At 38.5% G+C, this 27,688-nt stretch overlaps 1 protein-coding gene across 1 annotated transcript in view; it reads right to left on the reverse strand.

Annotated features, from left to right (window-relative positions):
- The window catches only part of epas1b (endothelial PAS domain protein 1b), a 50,849-nt gene extending 24,703 nt beyond the window's left edge, over nucleotides 1-26,146 (reverse strand). Inside the window, exons 1-2 of the mRNA XM_015362793.2 lie at nucleotides 25,663-26,146; nucleotides 2,819-3,009 (exon numbers count right to left, since the gene is read on the reverse strand). Of these exons, the coding sequence (XP_015218279.2) occupies nucleotides 2,819-3,009; nucleotides 25,663-25,688 (217 nt within the window). The 5' untranslated portion in view covers nucleotides 25,689-26,146. The remainder of the gene's footprint in view (nucleotides 1-2,818; nucleotides 3,010-25,662) is intronic.
- Nucleotides 26,147-27,688: the final 1,542 nt, after the last annotated feature.

Below are 27,688 nucleotides of genomic sequence, written 5' to 3' on the forward strand. Positions count from 1 at the left end.
GCCAGCACAAAACAAACCTTGTCTTGGAAAAACACAGTCCAGCAAGTCTAACGGATTACCCTTCAACCATCAATTTGTAAACGGTTTGAATCTGTAGGTTTTGATCAATTTGTGAAGTAACTTTGATCAGGAAGGGCCGGTAGTAGAAAGCTGGCATTTCTAAATCGACATCTTAGTATGACCATGGGCACAGCAGTGTGCAAGTTGTGCCATAATGCATCAGTAAAAATACTTCTTGCCTTCTTGCACTGGAGGTTGGTGGCTCAGGACGGTATAGTACTGTATAGAGGACTGATTTTTCAGATTGGCTCAGAAGCATTATAGAGATATCTATATGTCATGCAATAACATAATACATTCTGAGCCTCAGATAGGAATAATTTAGGGTTTATTTTATTTATGTTTTGCAATGATTTCCCCTTTAAGTATTAAGCTCCGTAATCACAATTTGAGCAATACTTTGTGGTAAATCTGTCACAGATTGATGTGGATTTAATTTCCCATAAAAAATGAAAAAACAAAACAAGAAGCTTCTCTAAATATTAATAATGACTAAAAGTTAAACTTGTTACAAGGTACTGTTTAATAATGAAACTGTTATTGCTGAGGGAGCAGTTTAAGGTTTAATATTTGACACGGACCTCTTCAAAAATAGTTCCTAAAATGGCAGTGATAAAAGGTCAGCTTCCATGCAAGAATGCTGAACAAACACTAATGTGCAAAATTATCTTTTTCTAAGTCCTCTCCAATTTCTCTGCCATGAAACTGTGTTGTCTGTACATACTTTTTGTATTTATAAGCCTGTGTACAGCATGGGGAATTATGCTCACAATATGTAGGTGATGACATTTCACTAAGCAAAAATTGTGTCTCTTGCATTATTGACGTTGTAAAACTGTGGGAAGAAGAGTGGACTGAGCGAGACTTCTCTCCTTACAGTCATTCATACAAGCAGAAAATGAGCACATCTTGATTTCCACGTCCTCTACTTAACGTGGAGGAGAGGAAACATGAGTCCAGGTGTGGAAGGACCAGAAAGAAAACAGCTGATGAGTAGACATGCTGAAAAAGACTTGTATTGCCTTACAGCTTTTCTATTTTTCTAAAAAGAAAAAAAAGCAACTTATTTTAGATTTGAACAGCACACACTCTTCATGATCATATAAATCAGCACCCGAAAACAGCAGCATTCAAACCATGGGTACCAGTTGCCACGCTTCTGGAACTGCAGAAAAAACTGAGTTTTGCAATTTCTTAATATCTAAGCAACTGACTCAGAAAGTACTTTTTTCATTACTGTCATTGTAAAACTTTTCAAACTTGTAATCAAGAACACCGGGACATTTCATAGCAGTATCCCAGCTCTCCCAGGTCATTCAGATTCAGGCCTCCTTAACCTTGGGGCGAAGGGGTGAGAGTGGTACACTGTTATTGTCACCTCCCTGCTGCTCTCAACAAAATCAAGTCAAGAATCCCCTTGTAGGGGTTCAAGTTCTCCACAGCAAAGATCAGGGTTCACTAGACGAGTAACAGATTTGTCACAGAAGATTAATGCTCTTTTTGAAGTCTGAGATAGTATCTTAAAGACCTCAAGGCAACCGCTGAATATCTTAGTTCGAAGTATGAGAAAAAATATTAGTTTTTTCCTCTCGTGTTAAACTAAAGGGATTTCAAATCTGATACTGTATACATTTTACTGATTTTTAATTAAACCATTGTTACGTTTAAACATTGCAATAAGTTACCAGTAAGTGAGACAACAGATAAAACAGAGATAAATGAGAAACAGAAGTCAAATTGATTAATTTTCCCCACATCATAAATAAAGAGAAATTCTCTGTACTCTTGCCCTTATACTGTATGTTACTTGTCCAAAACTCTGATAATTCATACAGTATGAAGAGGAACTGTCTACTATAAGCTACAGAATTGGTCCCAATTAGAAAGTAAAACACGAGACCCAAATGTGGCAAAAGCCACAGAACAGTGAAAAGTAATTCAGATCCGTGAGTTTCACATCTCTTCACTGACTTCCCTGAATTTACCCTGTCACTGCAAGCTTTGTCATTTGCTCAGGTTCTCTACACTCCAGTTTGTGGGTCCTTTTATGAAAGACGCAATGACAGCTGCTGTCACTAGGCAACTCTCACCAGTGTGATCTGATCATCATTAGCAGGTTTATCATGCTTTACAACTGTCCCTTTACAACACACAACTCAGTCGGCCATTCTGCTCATTAAAGTTACATAAATGTGTACAATATAATTAATTCTGATTTTTCAGCACTGGAATCAACAAAAGACAAAGTCACTGGATTGCCCTATGGGCAAATCCCAGTTCCCACCCCGCTAAGTAACATTTCCACAGAGCTCTTGGTTCGTGCACCAGATTGATGTTGGGTTTCATTTGAATGTCCACGTCATCAAAATCAGACAGAATGAAGACCAAAGACACTGGAGGACAGGTGACAGAACACACAAAAGAAGGTTGTGACAGAAAGTTTTAGTCAATTTGATTTCTGACAGACTTCAGCATTCCCTGTACCCATTATACTCATTACAAAGGGGTGCATAACTCAAGATTCATTGATGGCTGCAGTCTCACAGATCCACAACTTAGGATGAGAGAAATCAGTTACATTGATCCTATTTATGCTATTTGTTACACCTACTGTAAGTGCTTTGAGATATTACCTTTTATTTAACCCAATACTTAAGGCAACAGGTTGTGAAAAATTCAGCACAGAGGCTTTTAACCCTTTATATTCCTTATCATAAGAAACTCATATTCTGAATGTACAGTACAATACAGGTCTTACTGGAGGAGAGAAGTTTGCGTGTCCTGAGGAAACTGATGGTCAGCCGCATGATAGAGGCTTTGTCCAGGTGAGAACTGACATTGTGTGGCAGGGGCAGCTGGTGGGCCAACTCATAGAACACCTCCGTCTCCTTGCTCCTGCGGCATCTCGCTGCATCCCGGGACTTTTCCTTCCGGCGCTCGGAGCTGCTCCTAGGGGGAGATGCACAGAGACAGGGCTCTTGTAAATCGCTGCTTTTACAGCTTTGCTTTTTAGCGCATGGAAGCCAGGAATAGCTCGGAAGAGCTGTTTCTTGGAAATATCATGCATGCGCTCTATACTGTACATGTCCAGCTTCAAAGCCAGCAGATAGAACATTTGAAAGACAGAAAATGCTTTTCATCTGTTATGCTCACAATTATCTTACCCAGCACTCTTAACACAAGTGAATGCACAGAACAAATGGACTTAACACAGTAGTTTTATTATTCTAAGGTATTGTTCACATCCTCTTTAAAAATGTATTAAAGACATTAAACTCAGTGTTTTCAAGCCCACCTGATAACAATCACACAGCTTTAGGTACTCGTTCTAATGGGTTCTCACCACAAACCAGGCTTTGTATTAAATAGGGCAGCTGAATGTTATTGTGCCAGTTACTCTTTCACCATCTCAACTTTGTTTCTCATGTGTTCAGAGGTTCTCGCTAAGTATAAATAGGGCGCATTCTCATTTGCAAATGTGTATTTCATGTGATCATATCGGACTGCAGAACAGGCGACCTACACTTTCAACAGCACAGAGGGTTTTAAGCTGTTTATCTTTCCTTCACAAGTGTGCCGCTTTAGATACAAATACATCTAATGAATAATGAGGAACTTATTTTCAGTGTCATCATTTAGCAGCGAGACATCTACAAGCTTCTATGCAGCCTCACTACAAGCCTAGCATCATATGAGCAATGGATAAAGTACCTTGAAAATACAAAACAGTTGAGATTGTCACATTCTCATAGAAACACAATTTCCTTTGGCTCATTTCTATATTTCTTTCAAATCAAGCTAGTGTCTAACAATTATTTAAACTGATGCTGTACTTTACATTCTTGCCATTGTAATGCCATGTTGATGTTCATATTGCTACAGTATATTACAATATGTGGTAAACAAATGGTTAAAACTAATAGGGGTACTGTGATGCAAATGTGATTTCAACAGACAAGGGCTCCATTTTTCATTCAGATTGCAAGGCAGATAAATCCTCTCACTCAATTTTGCAGAGCCTAAAAGCTACATATACCACAGTCTCGTTTAAGTTTCAGTAACATGTGCTGACTTTAGCAATATTGCTGCACTTAGCCACACATTAGTGGTATATAAGATGTTGAAACAGAAAGCAAAAGCCCATCTCCTCTGGTGTTTTTGAGATTTCCTCACCAATCCCATTCTGCTATCTCAGTGAACAAAAAAAGGTGATCACATTTTTGGCTTTGTGTCTACCTGCTTCTGACAGGCAATCCTCTACTTACAGTACAGACCTGGAAAATTCTGGACCTGAATCACAGGCAAACAAGCCTACAAATAGAGGTCTATTTTTAAAAATGCACAAAGGCTGCGAGATAATTCACTTTTGAAGTTTCTTGATCATAGAGCGCTGGTAATGAAAGAGACAAAACAAATAGGCTTATATAAGAGTTCATCACTCAGCAGCAGCATGCCTGAATGAAATGCCTTATTGGCTCACAGCTTAGAAAATTAAACTTAAATATCTGCTCGTACAGTACAGTTTAGACCTTGCTAAGTAGTTCAGCAATAATTAAACTCCATTACCTAATTTCTCTTCGTTATGTAAAAGAAGCACAAATTGCACTGCAACTTTATTAGACTTTTATTAACATAGAAGAGAGGATGACTTCTAGGGACTTTTTGTTTTAATATCTAGTAGCTATCACTCTGTTCTAGAGGAGCCCAATCCTGGTTCTGGAGGGCCAGTGTATCTGTTGGTTTTCATTCCAGCTCAGCTCTTAATTTGATAAACCAGCTGGATACTGGGCCAACTGAACAGTTTCACCCCACGATTCCGGTGCTACTGTTTTAGAGAGATCTTGAAAACCTGCAGACACACTGGCCTACAGGACCAGTATAAGACACCACTGCTCTATAGCAGGAAATCGCTTTGAGCTCACGCAGATTCAGCATTTACAATGGAAGTGTGTAGTGTTGAAGTTACACTGTTTGAATATCAATATGAGTTCTTCTGATCTTTTTTTAATTGTTTAACGTCTCGTAAGTGTTCAGTGTAACCCTACGAAATTTTGCAAAAAGAGAACAGGATCTCATTTAGCCTGTGACCTAATAAAGAATTGAAGATTGAAGAAAAGTCCCAGTTCTAATTGTTCATCGGCTTGGGGACTGTTGAGATTGTTGTAAGTTGTTTTTGGTCCTCTGCAGATATTCCGTACAGAAATGATAAAGTAAAAATTTGATTTGTATAACAGACTCCACACACTACACACCCATTACCATTCTCATGGGTTAATTCCCACTTTAATCTTTTTATTATATTCTATTATGCTGGCTCGCAGCTTGACACAGGGTGAAAGTAATCCTTAATCAATATTTCAGGCAATTTTAGATTCAAACTGTACCACATTGTCATCTTTGTGGGAACATTTTCTTGTGTTTTACCCTGACATTCACAGGTTATCAGGCCCCCAGAGCTACCATAAACAGTATGACATCACAGGACTCTGACAAGTGTATACAAACAGAAATAACACAATTCCCTCTGTTTTAAAAAAATGGCACAACTGTTTCCTCGCCTGATTTGTATATGTAACTGTTTGCTTTCTTGAACAGCTATTTGGGACTGCCACATGTTGTCTTCAATCGAAGAATGACTTCAAAATAATTCTTATCAAAGAAAGAGAAAAGTGAGTTTGATGGAAAACTAATTTAGGTGAACTACAAATTTTGACATTTTTTTCATTCCATGCTCGCATTTAGAATTCAGTGTGCTCACAGATTTATATACTCAAACATTCAGTATATATAGTGTAAAAACAGACGGGCAGATTTATAAATGTAATTTCAGTTTATTAAATTAAGCATATCGCAAACGAAATAAATATTTTATGTTCCAAATAACACTTCTAAATCAGAAAAATTGATATGAAGTTGAAAACTCCAGTCACAGTGGTATAACCAGATAGCCCACCAGAGCTGTCTACATCTGTCCCTCTATTCAGGCAGAGGCTGTAGTCAGCCAAATAGCAATGATCTGACCACACGATGGAAGAATAGAGCAACCGTGGAACAGAACTCAAAGCGATTACAAACTTGCTCCAAAAACCAGCAAAATGTAAGATGTTGTTTCTGCAATAAACTGTTGAAATCAGCAAGGTTAATGAGTCTTGATACATTTTTCGATAGTAAGATTGTGTGCATTAGCAAAATACCTAGGACACTGAAAACTAAACTGCTGATCACTAGGCTTACAGGTGCAGCACAAACAGTCCACTATGTTGCAGACATTAAAGCAATCTGCTTATACAGTAGCATCAGATTATAAATGGTTCTAGCTATAGTAAGATACTGATCTCTGGCACAGCCAGGTCTGAACTTATTACTCTAATCTGACTGACGGTGGTCCACAAGTAAGGCCCAGCGTGATTTTCTGTTTGAGAATTTGATTTCTCCATCTTCAAATGTGAATTCTCTTTCACAATTATTCCATCAATGTAATTTTCCTGTCTACATTACTATTCCAATTTTACTTTAGAACTGAACATTTGTATCTGAGATCACCCCAGTCTCTTCATGTGCTATCCTCCCGATCATGCCAGTGGGTGATCCAGCCTTCAAAGCAATGCACAGTGTAAATGTAATACCCTGCATGCAAAAAACACAAGCAGTGTTCATTTTCAGCAATGGAGATAATCGAGATTGTTACCGAACCTATGGAAATAAAGAAGTATATTATGTCTTAGTCTTATCACACTTTGCACTAGTAAGTGAGATAAGGACAATTTTGGCTTTCTTTAGCAAGTTTAGAGAGTTTAATTGAGATGCAGTAAAAAGCTGACCATCATACAGTTGGGGTATGGGGTATAACTTTGGTATACAGATAGAAGAGACATTTAACACCTGATGCACACACAGCACCTGGCAAGCAAGTTATGTACAGTACCACTCCTCCAAACTGAACTGTCTCAAAATGTCACTGCAAAACTGTTGGCACACAGCAAGTCAGAGTCAGAGTTGACTAATCCAAACCCTACCCTAGGTGACTGTGATCAGGACCTTGGGGAATCCTGGTCACAGTCAGCTAGTGACATGATCCCAGCTTGAACCCCCAAATCATAACCAAAATCTTCACTTTCACGTGGAACATTCACTTTACTGCTTAAGCCACTTTGAAATTCATGTGATTCATTTTTTTTAATTTTATAGCAGAAATATATAGTGACTTTTTACACTTCTATAAAAGGGGGATCAATTGGCTCATGGCTAAATAAAAATAAAGGTGCTTGTTAGAAATATAGCCAAGTAGTAAACAAAAGACATTATGTGACTGAAATTAATTTGGAAGTACCTTGACCATTGGTTGAGAAAAACAATAGCAGATTTCAAATTTGAAATTTACAAATTATATGCTCAAAAAAAAACAAGGTTTCCAATCAAACATACATTATTTGGCTAAAGAAGATAAGGAGTTTGTACATGTACTGCATGTACTCTACAGTTTTTAAGTATATGTCAAGCTTGAACAAATATCCCTGCGCTAGCCATTTTATATCTGCATACTCTCATTCTGACAATATAGATTACACGCATTACATAAATGTTTGTATTTAATCACGCATCACAAAAGAGGTAGCCCCATACATTTTACTGTATTTACTCCCACTACAAACAATTAAATTAATGATGTACCTCATAATAATTAATAATAATTTAATAATTGCATGCACTTATATAGCGCTTTTCTGGACACTCCACTCAAAGCGCTTTACAGGTAATAGGGATCCCCTCCAACACCACCAATGTGCAGCATCCACCAGCATCCACCTACCTCATGCTGTGCTGGAGGCAGCTAACAAATTGCAAACTCTACGACTGGTTAGGGAGGAATAACTGAAGACTGTACAGGGGGAAAGAGATTTAATGCTTTAAGAGATCTGCATTTGCTTACTTCAGACCAGCTAAAAATACCTGTGATGGATTATACTAATGTGACCTCTAAAGTCTCCCATGGAGCAGAGTCACAAACAGGGATATGCAAAACCCTCTACAAACACTCTGACGCTAACTCAAGTGCATTGGAGTACTTGTCTTGCTGTACAATGCATGTATTTTACCACTGAAACAATGTTTATTACCTGCTTAAAAGTTATAGAATATTTTTAAACTATTGCCAAAGGACAGTTTCCACCTTTGCTTTTGGGTGAAGAGAATGATTACCCTTGGCTTCATGGTTAATAAAAGCTGCTTATTACAGCACAAAACCCAATATTATTCAAGCTTGAACTTGACTCAACATGATTTCCACACTTAATTATGCAAAATCTTCATTAAGTTAATAGGCTCATACACAAACCCGCTGCCAGTACCACTCATCGTGCTACATTAAAAAAAACTAATTATAGTGTTATTATGTGATGCTATGAAGTAAAGCTATAGCTTCCATGGAAAACATTACCAGGTGATAGGCTTTGAAATAATATTGCAAAACCATTACTAAGACTGACTACCTGGTGAAGATTTCAACTTTAAATTAAGGCTGATAGAAGTATTTGAATGTCAGTTAGCCTAGATTTCGACAAGAAATGCTTGACAGGAAAATAAATCAAACCTAAAAGTGCAACCCAGGCCAATAACAGGATTGGCAGAAGTTCAAATCCACAAATTTGGGGGATTGGGGATTCCCCATTCGACCACATCAGAACACACGCAACAAGTGACAAAGGCACCACACTCTTCAGATCACAACTTGGTAAAAAACATGAAGAATCATTCCCATAAAGCAGGGAAGAACAGCAGCCAGCAGTTACAATGCATCTGATTAGTCTTTGTAGAAACAAATACCAGGGATGACCTTGAACACTGACAGATGCCAAGGTCTGCATTGCTGAATCCGAAATGACAGCAGATCTCCTTTCAGGAACTCAAGGAGCCAGGAGCCAGCAGTGCCACACTTGCAGAGGAAGAAGGAGACTGAAAGTGCTCTGTCTGATGCAGCTTAAACCACACTGATTTACTACTGATATGAGACATACAGTACCAACATTGTGGTTTGTGGGCAGCATGGCGTGCCACGTGGCATGCAATACTTCCACCCACAGCTGCAGTGCTTTCAATGTACTATGACAAGCAGGCTGGCACACCACAATATCAAGGCAGCAGCATACAGTAGGGTGGAGAGAGAGGCAGAGAGAAACACTCAGGCTTCTGCCCTCTGTGGACACCAACACTGCTGACACCATCTCAACAAGAAATTCCAGTTTTTCCACTGCTATAATCCAGTCCTAACACACAACTAATTCTGTCTAAATCCTCAACTGTGAAGATTTTTTCCCCCCACTTTAATTTTCCCCAGTCATAACAAAAGGGCATTGAGACAAGCTGACCAAGACAGATTGTATGGCACGGACCACTGGACAATAAGGAAGTTCTTTGAGCTTGGCTGCACGGATTCTGAAGATCACACTCCCATTGTTAGACACGCAGCCCGTTTCCACAAGCTTTTGCAGACCACGATACTTTTTTAAGTTTAGGTTTATTGTAATGTTTGGAAAACAACACAGCATGTCGGCAGAGATGCCTGGTCACAAGCCAAGATAAAAGCAAAAATGTTCTAATCGCCCTCCACAATGGAGTGAAATATTTGGCTGCCTAACTAGCTCCCTTCCTCTTTCTTTTTTAAAAAAGGTATTATGTTAGTTTCCAAGGAGACTGCCCGAATCTTAACAATGTTTCAGTAGGCCTTTCTAAAATTGAACAATCATTGACATTTTTCTTTCCTCTTTTTTGTTTTTCCCGACGATGGGAGGAAGGAATTGTGCTTGTATTTTGACCTGAATCTCAGCACTCATCTTCCTCGGCACAGGAAGGGTAGAAACGGGGCTGAAAAGAGCACGATGTCCCTTAAGCCTTGAGCCAAGACCCTGATACTGCTCGGGAGTGGTAGAACATTCCCAAAGTTGTGACGCCATCATTCCAAGGATGACTCCTTGAGGTCACTGGTGCGACACAGTTTCACTACCCTATCTGTGCACATGCAGAGGTGCTTTAAACAAAGCTGGGAGCCTCCAAAGATAATGCACGCCCATTTAAAAGATCACATGGATTGGTCATCAGAAGCTTATTTTACTTCTGCCTTTTTATGTTGAGAAGTGTTGGGCTTATTTCTCTTGATCCAACAGATTGAAATCATAAACAAAATACATTGTAAGGCAAGCCCACATGTGTAGAGAAATGAAAACGATTGTGACAGATATTTGTTCTCTTCTAAAATGTCAGGTTTACCGTGCAGTGTTCTGGCTCATGGCTGGGTTTCAAAAGTGTACATTATTAAACCACACAGCAAAGTTGTCATTGTCCTATGGGCTTCACATGTTAAAATCGGATTGTTACTCTATAATCCTGGCCTACTGCTAAAGCAAAGCGGAGGTGCAGCACAGGATCAGATTCCAAATAAACTGGTTGTATCAGTTAGCAATGGCAGCCCAACAACAGAATCAATTCCTTTATATCTTGACCAATAGTTCCAGAACTATGGGCATTGTTTTAACAACTTATCAAAACAATTAATTAAAAGGGAAATTAATAAAAATCCTTTTTAAAGTTTAATTAATGAAACCATTTCCTTCTTAAAACGGACCCTCATCCGACAGTTTATGATGAAGCAAGGGCTTGAACCCCTACAGCAATTCAGGTGTCAACATTTGTCAAAGTCCAGTATTGCTTTGTGAAAAGAGGAGATCAGAGGGAATCAGAATGACTGCTTGATGCTTTCTAACCACAGGCGTAGCGTAGCAAATCACTTAAGATTTGTTTGTACACGCAACCTCAACCCACGGGCTGTTCACTTATTCTGGTTTGACTACTGCATTGTCCATGCACTTTGAAAAAACTACCACATATAAAACTTAAAAACGTCTGACTTGTTTTAGCAATAACCACAATATCAGAAAAAAGAAAAGTGACTAATAGCTATTGATAACAGTGTCTAAAGCCTGAATGTGTTCACAGTGACATGACATTAACATAGCGTATTTTTCTCATTCCACTGGTACTTAACACATTATTGCAATCTCTAAAATTTAACTGAACAAGAAAAAAAACACAAACGTTTCCAACTCAGAAACAGGCTTATGCTTAAAACAGATGGCCAAAGACCACTACATGCTCCACTATAAGCATCTTGCAACTAAAACTCAGCATTCTTATAGAAAAGGAATTTCCTGGTATTTTAATTGGAAAATTACAGTAATTCAAACAAAATGTTTCAGATTCCTCAAGTTTGTTTCCTGAGGCCCGACCGTTATAAGGACCACCGCAGCCCGCAATCTATGGCGTGACTCAAGGTGCGACTGCTGCTCGAGGAAAAGATGTGGTATAAAATGAAAGTCCACCTTCAAAAAACATCCAGCCAAAGTCCCACTGAGGGGGATCATACAGTAAACTGGAAAACCTTGCAAAATGTATTCTAAGAAAATGACTGGCACAGCCGAAATGTTAAACATGTCAAAATGAAACCATGTTATTTCATGTAGCTCCTGAGAAGTCCTGCTTCCCACATCCTAATGGAACATGGCTGCCAACCCTTAACATTTCTTTCGCTCTTCGGCGTTGAAGCCTCCATCTGAAACCAGCACTCGTACAAGCTACAGAGGGTAATCCTGGTGCTCCAGAGAACGCCAGCAATACCATGTGGGCGTTGAGAGCAAAAACAAAAGAATAGTTTATTCAGAGCCAGTGCATTTAGAACAACCAAGTAGAAAGCCACGATCAACACTGAGGGCTTCCACTTCTGTAACGTATCCAGGTGGTAACTAACAAAAAAAACAGTCTTCCCTGATACCTCAAACCTTCAGTCACACCTCCATCCTGGAAATCATTCACCACCTGATGTCATCTCTGTCTTGTCTTTTTTCTCTTCCAAATCCTATGGACACCACAACCTTGGTTTGAAAGTCCTGAGAAAATCAATACTTTTCTGTCAGTTTAGAACAATCCCCTTCACATCTCTGCTGTTTAGAATAAAGTCTGTGATAGTACAAAGATGAAGTAGCTCGCTCAGCCAACAAGACCATTTATCTCACTGTCACCGAGCCAAAAGCCATAAACTCTGCCACCAGTAAGTACGGGTAGTAGAAGTTGAAATTAATCTGAAAAGAAGCACTAAAGTCCCAGTCAAATTAATGCGATATGAAGTTATTAGTGGACCTGTGATCTCCATGTGAAGGCTGAGCTAGTTCCTGAGAGACGGGTAAACGAAGTGACTGTTCACATGCCTATTTTATAGAAATCACAGTATTTACTGTAAGTGTGTATTAATCCAAGACATCACCAAGAAAATATGAAAAAAACTCCTGAAGATGAACTAAAATGAATCATTGATCCAGGTGTTAAACACACTTTTTATTACAATGTACTTACTGTTTTACATGTACTGTCAGACTTCAGACTTTATCACAAAGCCACAATCTGACTTGGAGTTCAGGAATAAAAGCCTGAACATAATTTGATTTAAAGCTCTCTAACTATACTCATTAAAACACATAGCTCTGCAGATTAAACAGTGGTTTAAAGTGGAATTCTAGGAATGGAAATCCCATGGCCTGGCACTGCTTTCAACTACAGCTTAAAATGGATTTACATCCTCTGACTGACTGAACACAGGTTTGTTAGCCAGGCAAGTTCCTTTAAGCTGGAAGAGTCCCAACTGCTTCACGCAAGGAAACCCCAGCCCATCTTCTAAGGAATGATCTGGAACATTACATACTGACATGGGAGAAATTCATTTCATTTCGTTTTCAAGTATACACGTACACCAATTTATTTCTCTATTATAAATGGGGAAGGGGGGCTTAGATAAATTTTATCTGTTATGGAAGCATACATTTCAAGCTTATGAAGACAAAAAACGACTCTAAACAGACTCTAGAATTAGTAATTACATGCATCATTACAACCTGGATTATGATGCGTAGGAATTCATATTGTACAGTAAAATGTAAAAGTATTCAGACCCTTGCACAATTTTCATATGTTGTTGCTTTAAAGCTTGCAGTCATGACACTGGGATGTAGAAATTCTAAGTTATATTCACAACTTAATCCACAAATTCAAAGACCACAAAATTAAAAAAAACATAATGTGAAAGAAAAATGCAAATGGAATGATTGCAGGAGTATTCAAACCCTTTACTGTGGCAAACCTAAACTAATGTAGGTACACAAAAGTACCTTAACAGGCCACACAATTAGTTTATTAGTCTTTGTCTGTATGCAGTAATTATTTAATAATAAAAGCACCTGTCTGTGTAGGGTCCCTGAGACAGGAAGTGAATTTCAAGCAAGGATTCAACCATGAACGATCTTTAAAAACAACTTAGAGATTCACTCCTTAATCTGTCTGAACCACTGGGCAAGGAGAATTAAGAATGCCAACCATGAGGCCAATGGTGATGTTGGAAGAGCTAGAGTTCAATGGCTGATGAGAGTAAATATGCATAAGTCCCACCCACTCCACCAAGCTGGCCTGACTGCAAAACTGATCTCAAATTCTACATGAAGCCTGCAACAAAGCATTAAAGTGATACTGCAAACATGCACCAAAAGCTTCTGTGGTCAAACAAGATAAAAGTGGAACTTTTTGGTCTGAATGCAAAGTGTTACATCTGATGGAAACCCAACACTTGATTAACCCCATCCCTACTGTCGCGAAGAGGTAGCAGAATTGTGTTATAGTTCTGCTTCTCATCAGCATGGAGCGGGAAGCTTGTCAAGACTGAAAAGAACGAAGATGGGGCAGAGAATTGGCAGTTATTAAAGGAAATCACCTTTCAGCAGGACAGTGACCCAAAGCACAAGGGCACAGCTACACTGGAGTCATTTAAGAATAAGAAAGTGAATGTTTCTGAGAGACCCATGTCTTATTAAGAATCTGTTTGAAGACTTGAAAATTCTTTGTTGTTGTCCATAAGTGATCCCTAAGCAACAAATACCCTGAAGAATGGTCAGAGTCTTAGGATATGCCAAAAAGACGTATTTTTGCCCAATATTGAGTGATTTGGTTATACTTACAGTAGCTCATCTTACCCGGAGAATTCAGTTTAAGTATTCAGGTTTTGAAGAAAATAGTAAGTTTAAAAACTGTGTTTGCATCTTTTTGTTATGGGTCTGAAAAATTTTGCAAGGTCCTATCACAAACAACACTGAGAATAACTTTGTGTTCCCTTTTTATAAATGCCTAGAACGAGCAGATAAGGAAACAAAACAAGATTTCTATTTCATTGTTAACACCCAGCAATATGATGAACACAGAGGTGCTTCAGTACATTAAGAAGTCCACAGAGCTTTAGTTGGCAGCAAAGTGAAATCCCTGAGGATAAGCCTTGTCGGATGATCTTCTGTTCCCTCTCACTGCAGGTGAAAGAGGGGCTACAGACAACCACAGGTTTTCTTAGAAGTCAGCCTGTGATTTGGCCCGATGGGCAGAATTGCAAACACTTTTTACCCTTAAATATTTTTAAATATTTAAATTAGGTGTAAACGTATGGTCTCCATGACTATACCCATATTTGCTTTATGTCCTGGAGAGAGTAGCCTGGAGAAAAATCTGTAAAGCATTTTTAGCATTAATACATTTTGATAAGCTTACATTTATCTTGTTGTACAGGGAATTTCCAATGGCCCATGCAGAGTGTGCATGTTAACATATGTATTTAAGCATCAGAGTGGTTAGAATCAATATCTTTTTAAGGCCTAAAGAGTAAAATGTCTCATATGTTGCTGTAAAAAAAGTTCAAAGTTGTCATTTCCCTCCGCCATTTTCAAAACGCTTTACCCAATTAAAGGTCATGGGGGAACTGGAGCCTGTCCTGGCAAGCAACAGGCACAAACATCGTCCGTTTCAAATCATTATTTGAGAATGAGGAGCAAACTAATTTGATGTTATATCTGTCCCAGTCAGGAATAGTTCTTTTAACATGCTTTTTTTAAAACCCACATTCATAAAACAAACCAACTGGTCAGACGCAGCAACTTCTGAACAAAATCTTGGCAAGCTTCTGGAAAGACGTCGTGCATAAAAGAAAACATCCAAGATAAAGATTAAAATTTGGAAATTCACACAGAAAACATCTGTCAATGCTTCCAGTCCCTCTGACAGAATCTTGACCGGTGACGGACACCTGACTAAAATATGGTGATGAACGAAAGGGCTCTCCTTAAAATTAGGTCAAAGCTTTCTGTGCTCCCTTCCATGAGTCTGAATGAATTGAAATCGCACTTATAAAGTTGTTCGGAAACAAAAGAGAACAGAGGAGCTGCTGTGTGAAACAGAAGGACAGCAAATGCCAACAGAGAGGACACTGTACAAAGGAGCCTGAAGTGCAGGGCTTGTCTACAGACAGGCTGGGCACAAGCCCAGTCACACACTGCGGTACATGAAGCCTTCTATAAGCAGAATTTAGGTATCTGAAAGAAGAACAATAGAGGTTAAAAAACAAAATCTAAAAACAATATTACCAAAAACATCTACAGGAGATTGTTACTACTATGATAAATTAAATATTAACCTATAATAACCACAGCTTCAAATTCTAAATTTTCTTCACCATTATAGCAATTGTGAAATGCAGACAGTTGTCGGTTAAATCTCTTCCAGGTGCATCAAGGCTGAACAAAACAAATTCCAGGCATGTACCACATGTCTCTCATGTTTTAAAACTCCACATTTTTAAACTTTCTCTAAAGAAAACAATCAATTTGTTCTAGAGAGATTGTGATCAGGTAAGTCCTGGAGCTAATGGGTTCAAGTTATCACTTTCTGAGTCCTTGCCAAAGTCCATCTGTCTGCAGGTGCTAATTGAAGAGAAGGCAGTTGTCTGAAAATGCTGATTTGGAAGGGGAAGATGAAAACTACTCTAAAGTAAATTTAAGTAAATTATAAAGAAAAATGTAATTGAGGTGGTTAGTTCTGAATCAGGGTTCAAGACAACATTTAATATTTTTGATTTGATGGATTCTTGAGAGTTAACCCAAATAAGCAATGGAATGAAATCAATATGCTCTATATGAGACTATAATTACAACATACAGCCACTTAAACACTTTGTACAAACAATGTGCTCAGAGGAATCGTGAATAGACAGCATGATTTATCCTGGCTTCACCAGGTGTTTTAAACAACCAACATTTTTGCTCAGTTTGCTATGCTTCCAGACTGGAGCAGTAGGAACTTCACATGATGTCACAAAATAATTTCAGGCTAACTGATAATGATAAACTTAGATACCTAGTCAGAATTAAAGGATTTTTTAAATGGCTGATTGATGGCAATGTCTTTTCTTCTCCAATAGATGCATCTTCTACGGCAGATGTATCAGGTCAGGGGTCTCCACTCATTGGTCATGTAGCTTTCTTTTCAAATCTGCTGTGAGCCCCCAAAAGTCAGAAAAGCAGAATTAGAGGAAAACTCATAGTACCTTGAAAAAGCCCTCACCAGGCCACCTCTGGGGCTAGGGCACAGCAGGGTGTCCAGTAATATCAGCACAATTAATGACATTCGCCCAGGCCCAGGCAAGGCTCTACAGTTCATCGCTGATGTCTTAATGGAGGGAAACCAGAAGTGGGCATGAGAACAAACTGTACCACCTGCTAAAACACAAGAGCAGGGGGAGGGCTTCGTTCCTCCATCAGTAGATGTTCCGCAAATGACTTATCAAAGACAGTCTAGCTTTTATTTCATTACCTTGCCTAGCAGACAAAAAGAAAACAAGTTTATTTTGCAGCTGGACCAGCACTTGGTGTGTCCATTAGCTAGGCTCTGATGATGGAAAATTGGCCACTTGACCACGTGTCCTCAACATGCATTAAGCCTTGCAGCTAAGCTGTGTTCCCCATTTGTTCTTTGCAAAGAAGCCCATTAGTGTTTATTAGAATTTTCCCCATAATTACTCTCAGAGACTCTCAATTAAATAAAGTGCAGCTATTAATCTTGCAGGGGGACTATATTAACGTCCATTATGTGCTGTGTATTATTGGTTGCAGGGGTTCTGAAACAGGAAAACAAAATAGATACATCTGGGGCTTAAAAATGCAAAAGATCTCATTCATAATTAACTATTGTTATCGGGAATATGAACAATTGAAAAGTGTGGGTTGAAAACATGTTGTGTAAATGAGCGATCCAACAAATAAAGCATTTGTTTTTAGAATGTAATATGCTGCTTCATCATGCAACAAATGCCCCTTCTCCTCCCTTCCTTGATTATATAAGACCTTCCTGTAATTACTCCTGTGGTTTTGAATCACCATAATCCTGTTTTTGGAACAAGGAATCTGAACATGAACAAGCGCAGCATTTATTTTTAATTAAACTGAAACTGCATCTACGAATCTACTAGAGTTTGACCTTCTCAGTCTCAGGTCAAAAAATTACAATGAAAAAAGTCCCACATAATTCCACATAACCAGAGTCAAGACATTGTTGTAAAGTCTGCATTGTGTAATATTTTGTATGAATAGTAATCACACTTATTGATTCATTACTTCCATATTTTCTGAACTTTCATGACAATAGCCACTTATACCCGATAAATGAGCTCTTTAATCTCAGCATGACATCTCAACCAAGCTTACTACAGGTAATTCATGTATTTGAAGGCAGGTCATGTTACGTACTGTACATTGACCTGTGTGTGTATTAACTCCTGAAGGTCTGAGCATATAACTTGAACAGCTAACACAACATTTTAAAGAATAAAAAAAAGCAGGAATCACAACTCAAGTTACTACAGGCTGCATTTAAGTGACATCAGGACAGCTCAAAAGAAACCGGTACAGTTAAGAACTGTCTTACAAAATACAAGGCACAGCAAAAACAGGAAAACCAAATGAATGCTTAAGCATTATATTCAATTTCTTTTCATGATCTTTACTTCTTGAACTCCTTACAAGACCACAAGAGAATTAAGGTGCAATACCTTTCAGTCCATTTACATTACTAAACCAAAAATGGAAAGAAACATGAGAGAAAGCAGAAGGATTCCCTGTTTCTTTACAAAGTCCACTCACAGAGCTGTCTCCTGATGCTGGGACCAGTTATGCTATCAGTTTGTAAACACATATTTCAGACGAAGGGTTTATCAGATGAACAGAGCATTGCCAGGAGTCAAATGGAGGCAACATGCACTTCTCCACGTAAACAGTTTCCATGGCAATATCCGGTATTATTTGTCGGCTATCTAGTGACTACCACAAAAGCAGAAAAATAACCAAAGACCAAACTCTAAAAGAAAAAAACAACAAGCGAGACATGTCAGAAATTGTATAAGCGTCCTGTATGAGGCTTACGGTTAACAGCCATCATTACAGGATGAAAGAGCAAATGCTTAAATGCTGTAAAACAAAATGTGACAATATAGGAATACAAAGCTATAAATTAATTTTCTGCATTGTACCAGCATTCTTTAAAGAACATGTCTTTTAGTCAAAGTTATTTGAAGTCTGAGTTCTAGTTACATTTTTTAATAAGGGTTATTTTTTTAATGACAGCAACACAAGCTTACTTCTGCTGCGCATCAAAAAACCAGAACAAAACAGTAATAAAAATGTATTTTAAATACAAATAAGGCACAGAAATGAGAATATTAATGAAGAGGCACAACGTACAAAACAGGGTTCCGGGAGAGATGTATTAACTCAGCAAGAGAAGCCGAATGAGATCCCTGTGCCTTGTGTCTCCACTTTGCATCTTCTCTTCAGCTTTCCAAGTTACAGCTGGAGGGGGACTAATGTGCTCATATCATATTGAAAACGGCCTCAGAGCAACCTTGCACATGTGCAACACAGACAGGGGCAGAGGCAAGAAGCTCTTCATTAGTACACCTCATACAGAGCCCAGCAGTAGAGGCCTTGTCTTTCCAGCTCCTGCCTCCATTAATCACTGTGATCCAGCCTCTTAAAATGTTTATTTGAGTTTCACATTTCACGCTAAGGGCTGCTAAGAGAACGTTTGCCAGTGCACAAGCATTTCACTCCAGTAAAAATTCTGAGATGCACCTGTTGCCATAGTCTACAAAACCTATGAAAACCTAAAAAGAAAAGATGTATTTAGGTGTCATGTGGCTGTTAAGAAAACAGCATTTTTTAAGTTATACCCCAAACATCAGCCCTTTGGCATCCGTAGCAAACAGGCTGCAGAATTCTTGTCCTTGAGTGCCCTTCAATCTGCCTAAATGAAAGATGTCCACCAACGTTAGGAGCACACCTGTCATGAGCTTGGCAAGCCGTTAACACAGTCTTATCAATTATTTTGTGAGCACCGTTCTGCAGTACGGTTCTGACTGCAGACATTGGCACAGCCAAACTGAAAGAGGCTCCTGCACGAATAACCTGTGAAAAGAGTTGTGTGCAATAGTGAGTCAGCTTTGTGGTTTGGTAGTATTGTCCTTTTAAACTGTACAAAGAATCTTTTTATTTAACTGGATGTTTGAAACACTACTCTATATTTGTTATTATTATATCTTTGAGAATCGCAGGAGAATCAATGAACTACAATGCCTAGAGTGTACCCGTAGCGCATATATTTTAATTTAACTGGGAGAAACACAAACACAGAAAATGTTTCCAATCAAAACTAAAACAAAGGCTTTGTTAGCTGTTGGCTGTAGCTCAGAATGTGAAGCTGCATCTTGTTCTTCTTGCTGGGTACAGTAACTAACAGAGTGTCACTAGGTTGCGAGTTCAAAGAGTCATCATGGCTCTCAAGCACAAGCAATCAGGACAAACTTTACATTATGCAAGAGTGAACTCAAGGAAGCATTATGCAAGTCCGCAGGAAATGTTAGGAGACAGCGTTCTGGGTAGGCTTGGCCTGGAATCTGTGTGAACTCAAGGCAAGCAACTTGGGAATAGTAGCCACTTGGGCCAAGTTAAACAGACCACTGACACGGGACAGCACTCCTTAACTCATGAGTTAACAAACTCTACATATATGTACACACATCACATAACTGTACTGTATTGTCACATACTGTGGACAAATCAAAGAAAAACAATGTTTGCAATAAAGCTCATGAGCAACAGCTGACAGAACATGCTGAAGGTGCCACTGGTTTATGGCATAAAAACAGTGCCAGGTTGCTCAAGAAGGTTGTTCAAGGAAGAAAGGACAGGGACAGAGGAATAAAAAACTTCATTCAATACAACTCCACACTTCATTCAGACAGTCACCACCCAAACCCTGTCCTTATGTAATTTTCATAAACAGAGCAGAGGAGTTTGAGTTATCTAAATCAGGGGCTCAAATACAGTGATTTTATTTAATGATAGGTCTAGACAACTATTTTTTTTATTATTTTTGTTCATGTAGAGTAAATAGAACACACTTCTGAGTGATACAGGATTGTTTGCCCTTTATTTTTGGTTAGCTTATTATTTCCAAACTTCCATAATCCCCATCACGACATAACTCATTTTGATTTTGGCCCTAAAATATGACAAAACTCTACTTTGACAGCCAAGGAACATTTATTCAGTACACCAGCTTTCTACCTGTATCTATTGAAACACACAATGATAAAACAACAGCAGTAGGCAAGATACGCAAAATATGTTGTGAAATTTAGGGAAACATTTTATGCCGTGACAAAGGTCACTTAAGGCATTTCAGTTTCTCTGTAAGCTCAGAGACAATTAACGCTCTAGTAATCAAACAGTTCCCAATATTACTGGCACAAAGGCAGGTGGCATAGTGCCAGATGACACTCTGTAAATGCTGACTGAAATGCTGAATTGACAGTATAGCCTTTTTTCTTCCAAATGAGTGACTTTCTCTAGTAGGAGAAAGCAGGCCAAACTGAATTGCAAGGTAAAATGTCTGTTGTTGTTTTTTAAACAAACTTTAAAATATCATGGTAAACTATAAAAAGTACATACTTTACAACTATAAAATAAAAAGCACACAATTGAACACTGCTTGATTCCTATTTCTGGTACTGGTGGAAGACAAATTCCCGTTTGGATTGTATCATTTTGATTTCATTGTCCTGTTTTTCTAAAGTCCCCTGCAGTTCACCGATATAGAGAGCTTTCTTGTTGCTACAGCCCTTGCAACTCTTCACAGTTCAGTCACATGGCCTACTTTGCATCTACCAAGAATAGAAACTGATTTTGCGTGAACTTGGCGTTAGTTTTTCTTTTTGCGGCAGTTTTGTTTTCTAAAATGACACTTGATTTTTTATGAAGGAAGAGGGACTTTGACGAGTTCTTTGCTGATGTCTTTACGGCAACGCCACAAAAACCTGACATTATCAGCCGATGTTCAGAAGGGCTCTCACTGACTACGAGTCAAATCCAGATTTTACTGTACCTTGCAAAGTTAAAACAAACTGTCGCTTATTCCAAGAACAATGATTGCTGTTAAAAGAAAAAAATAGGTCAAACAGACAAAGACATCACCTTTGAGATGCACACATTCTTAACTCCTAAATACAGGCTAGATTACCCCTTATTTTGCTTTTTGTTTTTTCTGTATAAGCAAAAGAGCCTAAGGAACCCAAAAATGGATCATCTAGTGTAATCAATAAGACAACATCCAACAATGGAATAGGTTTATTCCACTCTGAAAAGAGAAGGTTACATTTCTGTGGAGCTTTCTTCGGGTGTAAGCACGAAACCACAGCCAAAACATTGCTTTCTTCTCTTTTCAGCATGGAATAAACCTACCCACCCGAACAACATCCAACAATCTCAGCAACAACAAAAACAGTGATTAATAAAAGCATACAGATGGAAATTGAGTGAGACCTGACACCCAGGTTGAAGGCTCCTGGTTGGAGGGTGACCTGTATATCAGTCAAATTCTTACCAAAAGCCCCAATAATTAAAACAGTGGTAGGTCTCTGTCTGGCTCCTAAGCAGGTACCACCCTAATCACTTCTCCACACAAATCAAAGAAAAATGCTGAGTCGGAATTCTCGGCCTGCACTGGGAAGGTCAGGATTCGGGCCTCTCCTCTTATTGAAGATCAAGCCTCAAAGACAGTGCAGGGCAACTAAAACAACTTTGCTTCTTGCCAGACAAAACATTCGTCGAGCTCTTTTTACTACGGGGAATATGGGACACTTGCTGTGTCATGCAGCCAATGGTGAATTACTACGAACAAGCCTTTTTCCCACCACGAAGCATGGGGAACTGTTGCTCCTGAGCAAAATTAAATCGAATAAAAAAAGGGGAAAAAATACAGATATCTAAGCAGAGAAATATTTTAACCTAAGAAATGCAGACGAGTTGAAATCATGTTAACATGATACCTACATGGAAAGATGGAAAATGAAGCATTTGTATAATCTTAATATAATAAATAATTATAATCCTAACAGTACAACTAATAAACTGGTTTAACAATAAAACTTGTGAAAATATCTATTTTAATCAGTGCCAAGTCTCTTGCATCACCTTAGTTCTTAGTTCTGACCGACCCAAACCAACACCAGGGTGAACAGTCCAGGTCTTCAGAGACCTCCGGATCCTAATCTCAGAGTATCTGATTTATCTCCCTCTAGTGGGAAGGTTATTTGTTATACAGGTGAAACACATAACCTTGGTAGATTTTCTTCATTGTTGGAGACAATCTTCAGTTCCAACAACCCAGAACACACCTGAAATACCACAGAAGACCTCAATATGATAAAACTTTTAGATTTCCACCAATTCTCCACTTGGGGAAATAGAAATACCAATCTTTTTTAAGTTCTGAAAAAGACAGTTCAGCTCCCACACTGTACAGTATATGACTATGGACAATCCTTCAAATTAATTTGTTTATCTCTGGCCTGCTAATAAAAATAGGGTTAACCACGAGGCACTACAAAAACTGCAATTACAGAGATATTAGTAATTTGCTCAACATTTACTTCAGCCATGGAGAGATTTAGCAGTTAAGAAACATTCAGGTTTATTTAGGTGGGTATGCACATTTTTTCTTGACCATTTCCAGTTTTTATATTTTTCTACATTACACAATACTTTCATGAACTCTTCAAGAAAAACAGGACATACATTATACATGCTAATAAGCCATTGCCAATCTGATTTTATTGCAAGGTACAAGTTTATAAAAACTGACCTGCTTGATGTACAGAACTATTACTGAATTGCTTATAAAATACATTTCTCATTTTGTTGAGCTGTGAAATAGTAGCTATTCAAAACTGCCCAGGCTTTTAAATATAGGTACTGGGTCTAACAATAACAACGAGAGCTAAATTGTTATTTTACTAATTATATTTGGAAACTGCAAAACATGAATATGTCATGTAATGAAAACTGAGGAAGAAATATAAACACAGCTGGATTGCAAGCTTTATAGAGGAACAACCAGGTTACCAGCGTACTTAAGAGCTCATGCCTAGGAAGAGAAACAGGAAATGAACTCTAGTATCCCCTAAGCAAATGATAGAAGATATTCTATTTTCATAATATGGTCTATACCCTGCAGATATTAGGATTCACAAATATGAAATAAAATGTCATTTCACCACAGAAAAACTGGATGATCTGCCAGCTATGATGAAATCTGAATCACAGTGCCTGTAACTATTCCTTACTATTGTCAAAATATAAGGATTACATAAACTTGCAGACTGTCTTTTGAGGATCCACAACGTATATTTGTTCACTTCTGAATAGCGATCACAGTGCTAGGCCTTAATTGTGCTTGAGAGATCAGAGCAATTACTAAATCTTCAAGATCTGGAAGATGCAAGTCCATTTCTCAAACAAAGGGTTTGAAGACCGAACCTAGTTTGATAAAAGAAACAAAACGTGTTAACATGGCGTATGGATAAACTCACACAGCCTTGGCCTGTGAGGGAGGAAAGGCTATAGTGAACGATCATTCCTCACACTCCACTTCCTGGGCCTGTTTCAGTTTGGTAACATGAAGCATTTCAAAACTGTATTTCAGACTGATGGAAACAAACGGAAAAAAAAACACAAAACATAAATCAAATGGATGACTCAATATGTTCCTGAGTGCAGTATAGATGCTGCCATCTTTTAGTATGGTATACAAACCGAAGTCATACTGCGAGCGAATTTATTGTGTTATTACTAGAGCCACTAAGTACACATTTTCCCCATCATACACATTGCAAAATCTTCACATACTTTTTAAATAGTTGTATTGTACAGTTTTGCTTGTAACAGCCTGACGTTGCAGGCTATATATCCAGTCCTAACAAGTTCTAATTAAAATGTATATAATTTTACTTACAGAAGAATTACAAACTGAAACAGAGGACATTTAATGTGTAAATGTTATGTACAACGATGGAAATTAACATTTTGTTCTAATAACCTGTCAAATGCAAAGTACAGAATTACACAGTATTGTGACTTTACAAATCAATTACACATACTGTAGTTTCCCAGTGTTACGGTCTCCCATACGGTATGCAACTAATGGGAAAGGTCATAAATTGCAAACCTGATAAATTCTTGAAATAAGAACAGCTAAAATACTTAATATTTTAAAAGATCCCTATCTTATTTATTACACTTATTATTGGATATTTATTTTATTCCACTGGGTATGAGGATGAATACAGTATAAAACGAAAAAGATTTTTCAGAATCACTTCACTTTTGCAGCCGAGACAATTAAATGAATAATACCATATTCTAAGGGTTAAAAACATGAAAAGGTAACCATGTGCGCAATGATTTATGTTGCTTTACCGCAGATTACAGTATATTAAAATGCTGAGACACACAAATAACTCTGCCATCACATTTTATGACAGAATTGGTCAATGCTTTGCAACTACTACAGCTCGAAAACAGTGTCCTAGTCACCTCACAATCGACCTGTCACTGTATTTTACCTCTACGCTTTGTTTCACCTGTTGTTAATTAACCTGCGTATTAACTAGGGCCACACAACAGCCGCACGATACCAGAGACTCGCACAGGTCGCCTCTGCTCACACTCCTCCGTGGTATACCAATCAAATCAGAGATCAAAGTTTAGATTTAAAAAAAGAATCCCGTAAACAGCAGCAGAGAAAAAAAAAACAAAAAAACAAGTTTAACCATTAAACTCTCAATCAATATTACAATATTTATTTTTGTAATGGTAGCATATATCTTCTGGAACTGGTACCGTATGTCGGACACATTTGGTGTTGGACAAGATCGCAGTATCTGTAACAGGCTGTACCGTGACAAAATGTACAGTATGTACATCATATAATAAATTAAGACGGCATATAAATACCGTGCAGATCGCAGCTGCACGCCACATACACACATTTGAAAGAAAAATATTCAGCGCAAATCCTTTCACTTTACATCGCATAAGAGGTCCGGATCATAAGGTATAAGCTCATATCATTACATTTGTGTTGCTGCCCTTGTCAGAAGGTTGACAGCAGTTTCTTAAACTTCACTACAGTATGTTCTCCCTGCAGCGCAACAAGTCCTATTAACAGCAGCGTCAGTGATCTTGGTTACATCGGTCCTCACGTTATGTTCATTGCAAAGACATTGTGCTTGCCAAGACAGTAACTCAATCGAAACATTAAACAAAAAAAAAACAGGTTAAATACTGTATGAAAAATGCACCCTACCTCTTTTTTTCTTTTTCAGCGGTCATGGTGGTCGAAATAGCACTGAACACGTCCTTTATCAAATCCCGTGTCCTCCAGAAATTCCAGCGGTGCTTTTGAAAAGTTTTCACAATAGAAAAAAAAATAATAATGGAAAAAAAAAACTACCGAAAAACAAATAGCTGCTAGCTAACGGTAATGATGAAAGGAGAACGTAACTAATAAACACTAGCAATATCCATTTATAATGAAGAGAGACCTTTTGTCATCGGGAGGGGGGCTATACAGTCTCAGAACACTGCCGAGGATTGTACAGCCTCTCTCTTACTAACAAGCAGAAATCTGGAAAGGCTGGTGCTGCGCTGTAAGGTTTCTGTTTTCAGCCCTCTGTCAAAGTTGTTTCGCTGAGTTTTCGCACTGGGAAAGTTCCAGCCCTTGTCCCCCGGCCACTGTTCCCTGCACTCAGCTGGACTGCTGACAGCAAGTTAATGTGCGCGCCGTGATTGGCGAGCACCCAGCCGAGACCCTCCCTCGGCAGACACACACACACCGCCTTTGCCCCCGTCTTCCCCGGGCCGTGGGGGCGGGACAGCGCTATAGGTGAGCTCATTTGCTGTCGGCTCTGTGAGGTACGGTACGCTTTTCACTTCAGCCTCGCCGCAGCGAAGAGTTGCGCCTCATCATTCAATTCGCCCGCCGGCCGGAGTTCGCAGGTGCACCAGGTCACTAATCTGGGTGCTCTGCTTTCCTCGCATGCGGGAGTTATCGCCTGCAACCTGGGTTATCTCCGTTTAGCCAAGAGGGGCTGTGTTATGGATGCCAGTTTCTTTTCACTTACTGTAAAACGAGTTTCACTTACTGTTAAACGCGTTGAACCAGATTCTAGAAATACGATTTAAAGAAGAATAGAATGATAGAAGAACTATAATTATTTGTAAAAATCGCCTTATTGAATCAGAGGGCAATAAAAGCATTTGACTAAATTGTGATTAAGCGAAGAAGTAGCAAGGACCAATTCATATCTGGATGGCAGAACGAAATGGAAAATAAAAAAAAAACACTGAAAAACCCACATCGTAGTGTGACATCCACTGTAGTGTCAGAATGCTACATGCAGATCTTGAAAGGTGCAGGGATCCGATAGTTTCATAGCAAAACGGTCTCTGATATTTTATTTGTAAATACTCTTCAAAATAGTTTAAGTAATTTAAATGCTTAACTAGAGCAATTGTTTTATTATTCACATTGTTTTCACAAAATGTTATTTGAAAGTATTTAAACTATACAGTTATACCCAAATACATTAGGAATAGTCCAAAAAAATTCTAAATGATGTTCAGTACTACATTTTCAAATGATCACTTGATGGTTTAGAAATATAACAAAGGAGTAGCATGTTAATACATGTTTATTTAAACTTCATAACTCAGATACAGGAATAAATAAGACTTGAGTCCTATACTGTATTGAAATGAGTCCTATACTGTATAATATAAATTGTAAGCGTCATACTGTATATAAGATTGTATTTCAATTCCAAAATAAAATATCTGGTTGGATGGTAAATATTTTGACTATTGTTCCTAAAACAGTTACATTGATTAAAATTATAAGAATCACAAAAGTCAACCAACTGTTGTTCCATAGCATTGATGACTTTCGTGAAGGTTTTGAATCACTAGTAATTAGGTCTAACAGGGCAGCAGTGAAGGGTGTCTGAGTTTCTGGGATCCAACAGAGAAGGATCTCACTGTCCTGGCAGACATGGAGAAGACTGTTAGCTGCACTCTTCACTGCAACTACAGTACAAACAGGTGGGCTGACAAGAAGGCAGAGAGCTTGTTTTTCTTAGCAGTGGCAGGCTGGGGAGGTTGTGGCGCTAACTCCTGCTGAAGAAAGGGCAATGACTGTCACTAGCTGCTTTGTGTAGCCTTAAAGCAAAGATCTAGAAGAGCTGCAGGCTTGTAGACTGCTTTAAGACAGGCAATGTACCGTGCAATGAACCTGCTCAGGAAGGTTCTGCATCTGATGTTAAGAATGACATACT

Source organism: Lepisosteus oculatus, chromosome 17, assembly GCF_040954835.1.
Source record: "Lepisosteus oculatus isolate fLepOcu1 chromosome 17, fLepOcu1.hap2, whole genome shotgun sequence".
NCBI lineage: Eukaryota > Metazoa > Chordata > Actinopteri > Semionotiformes > Lepisosteidae > Lepisosteus > Lepisosteus oculatus.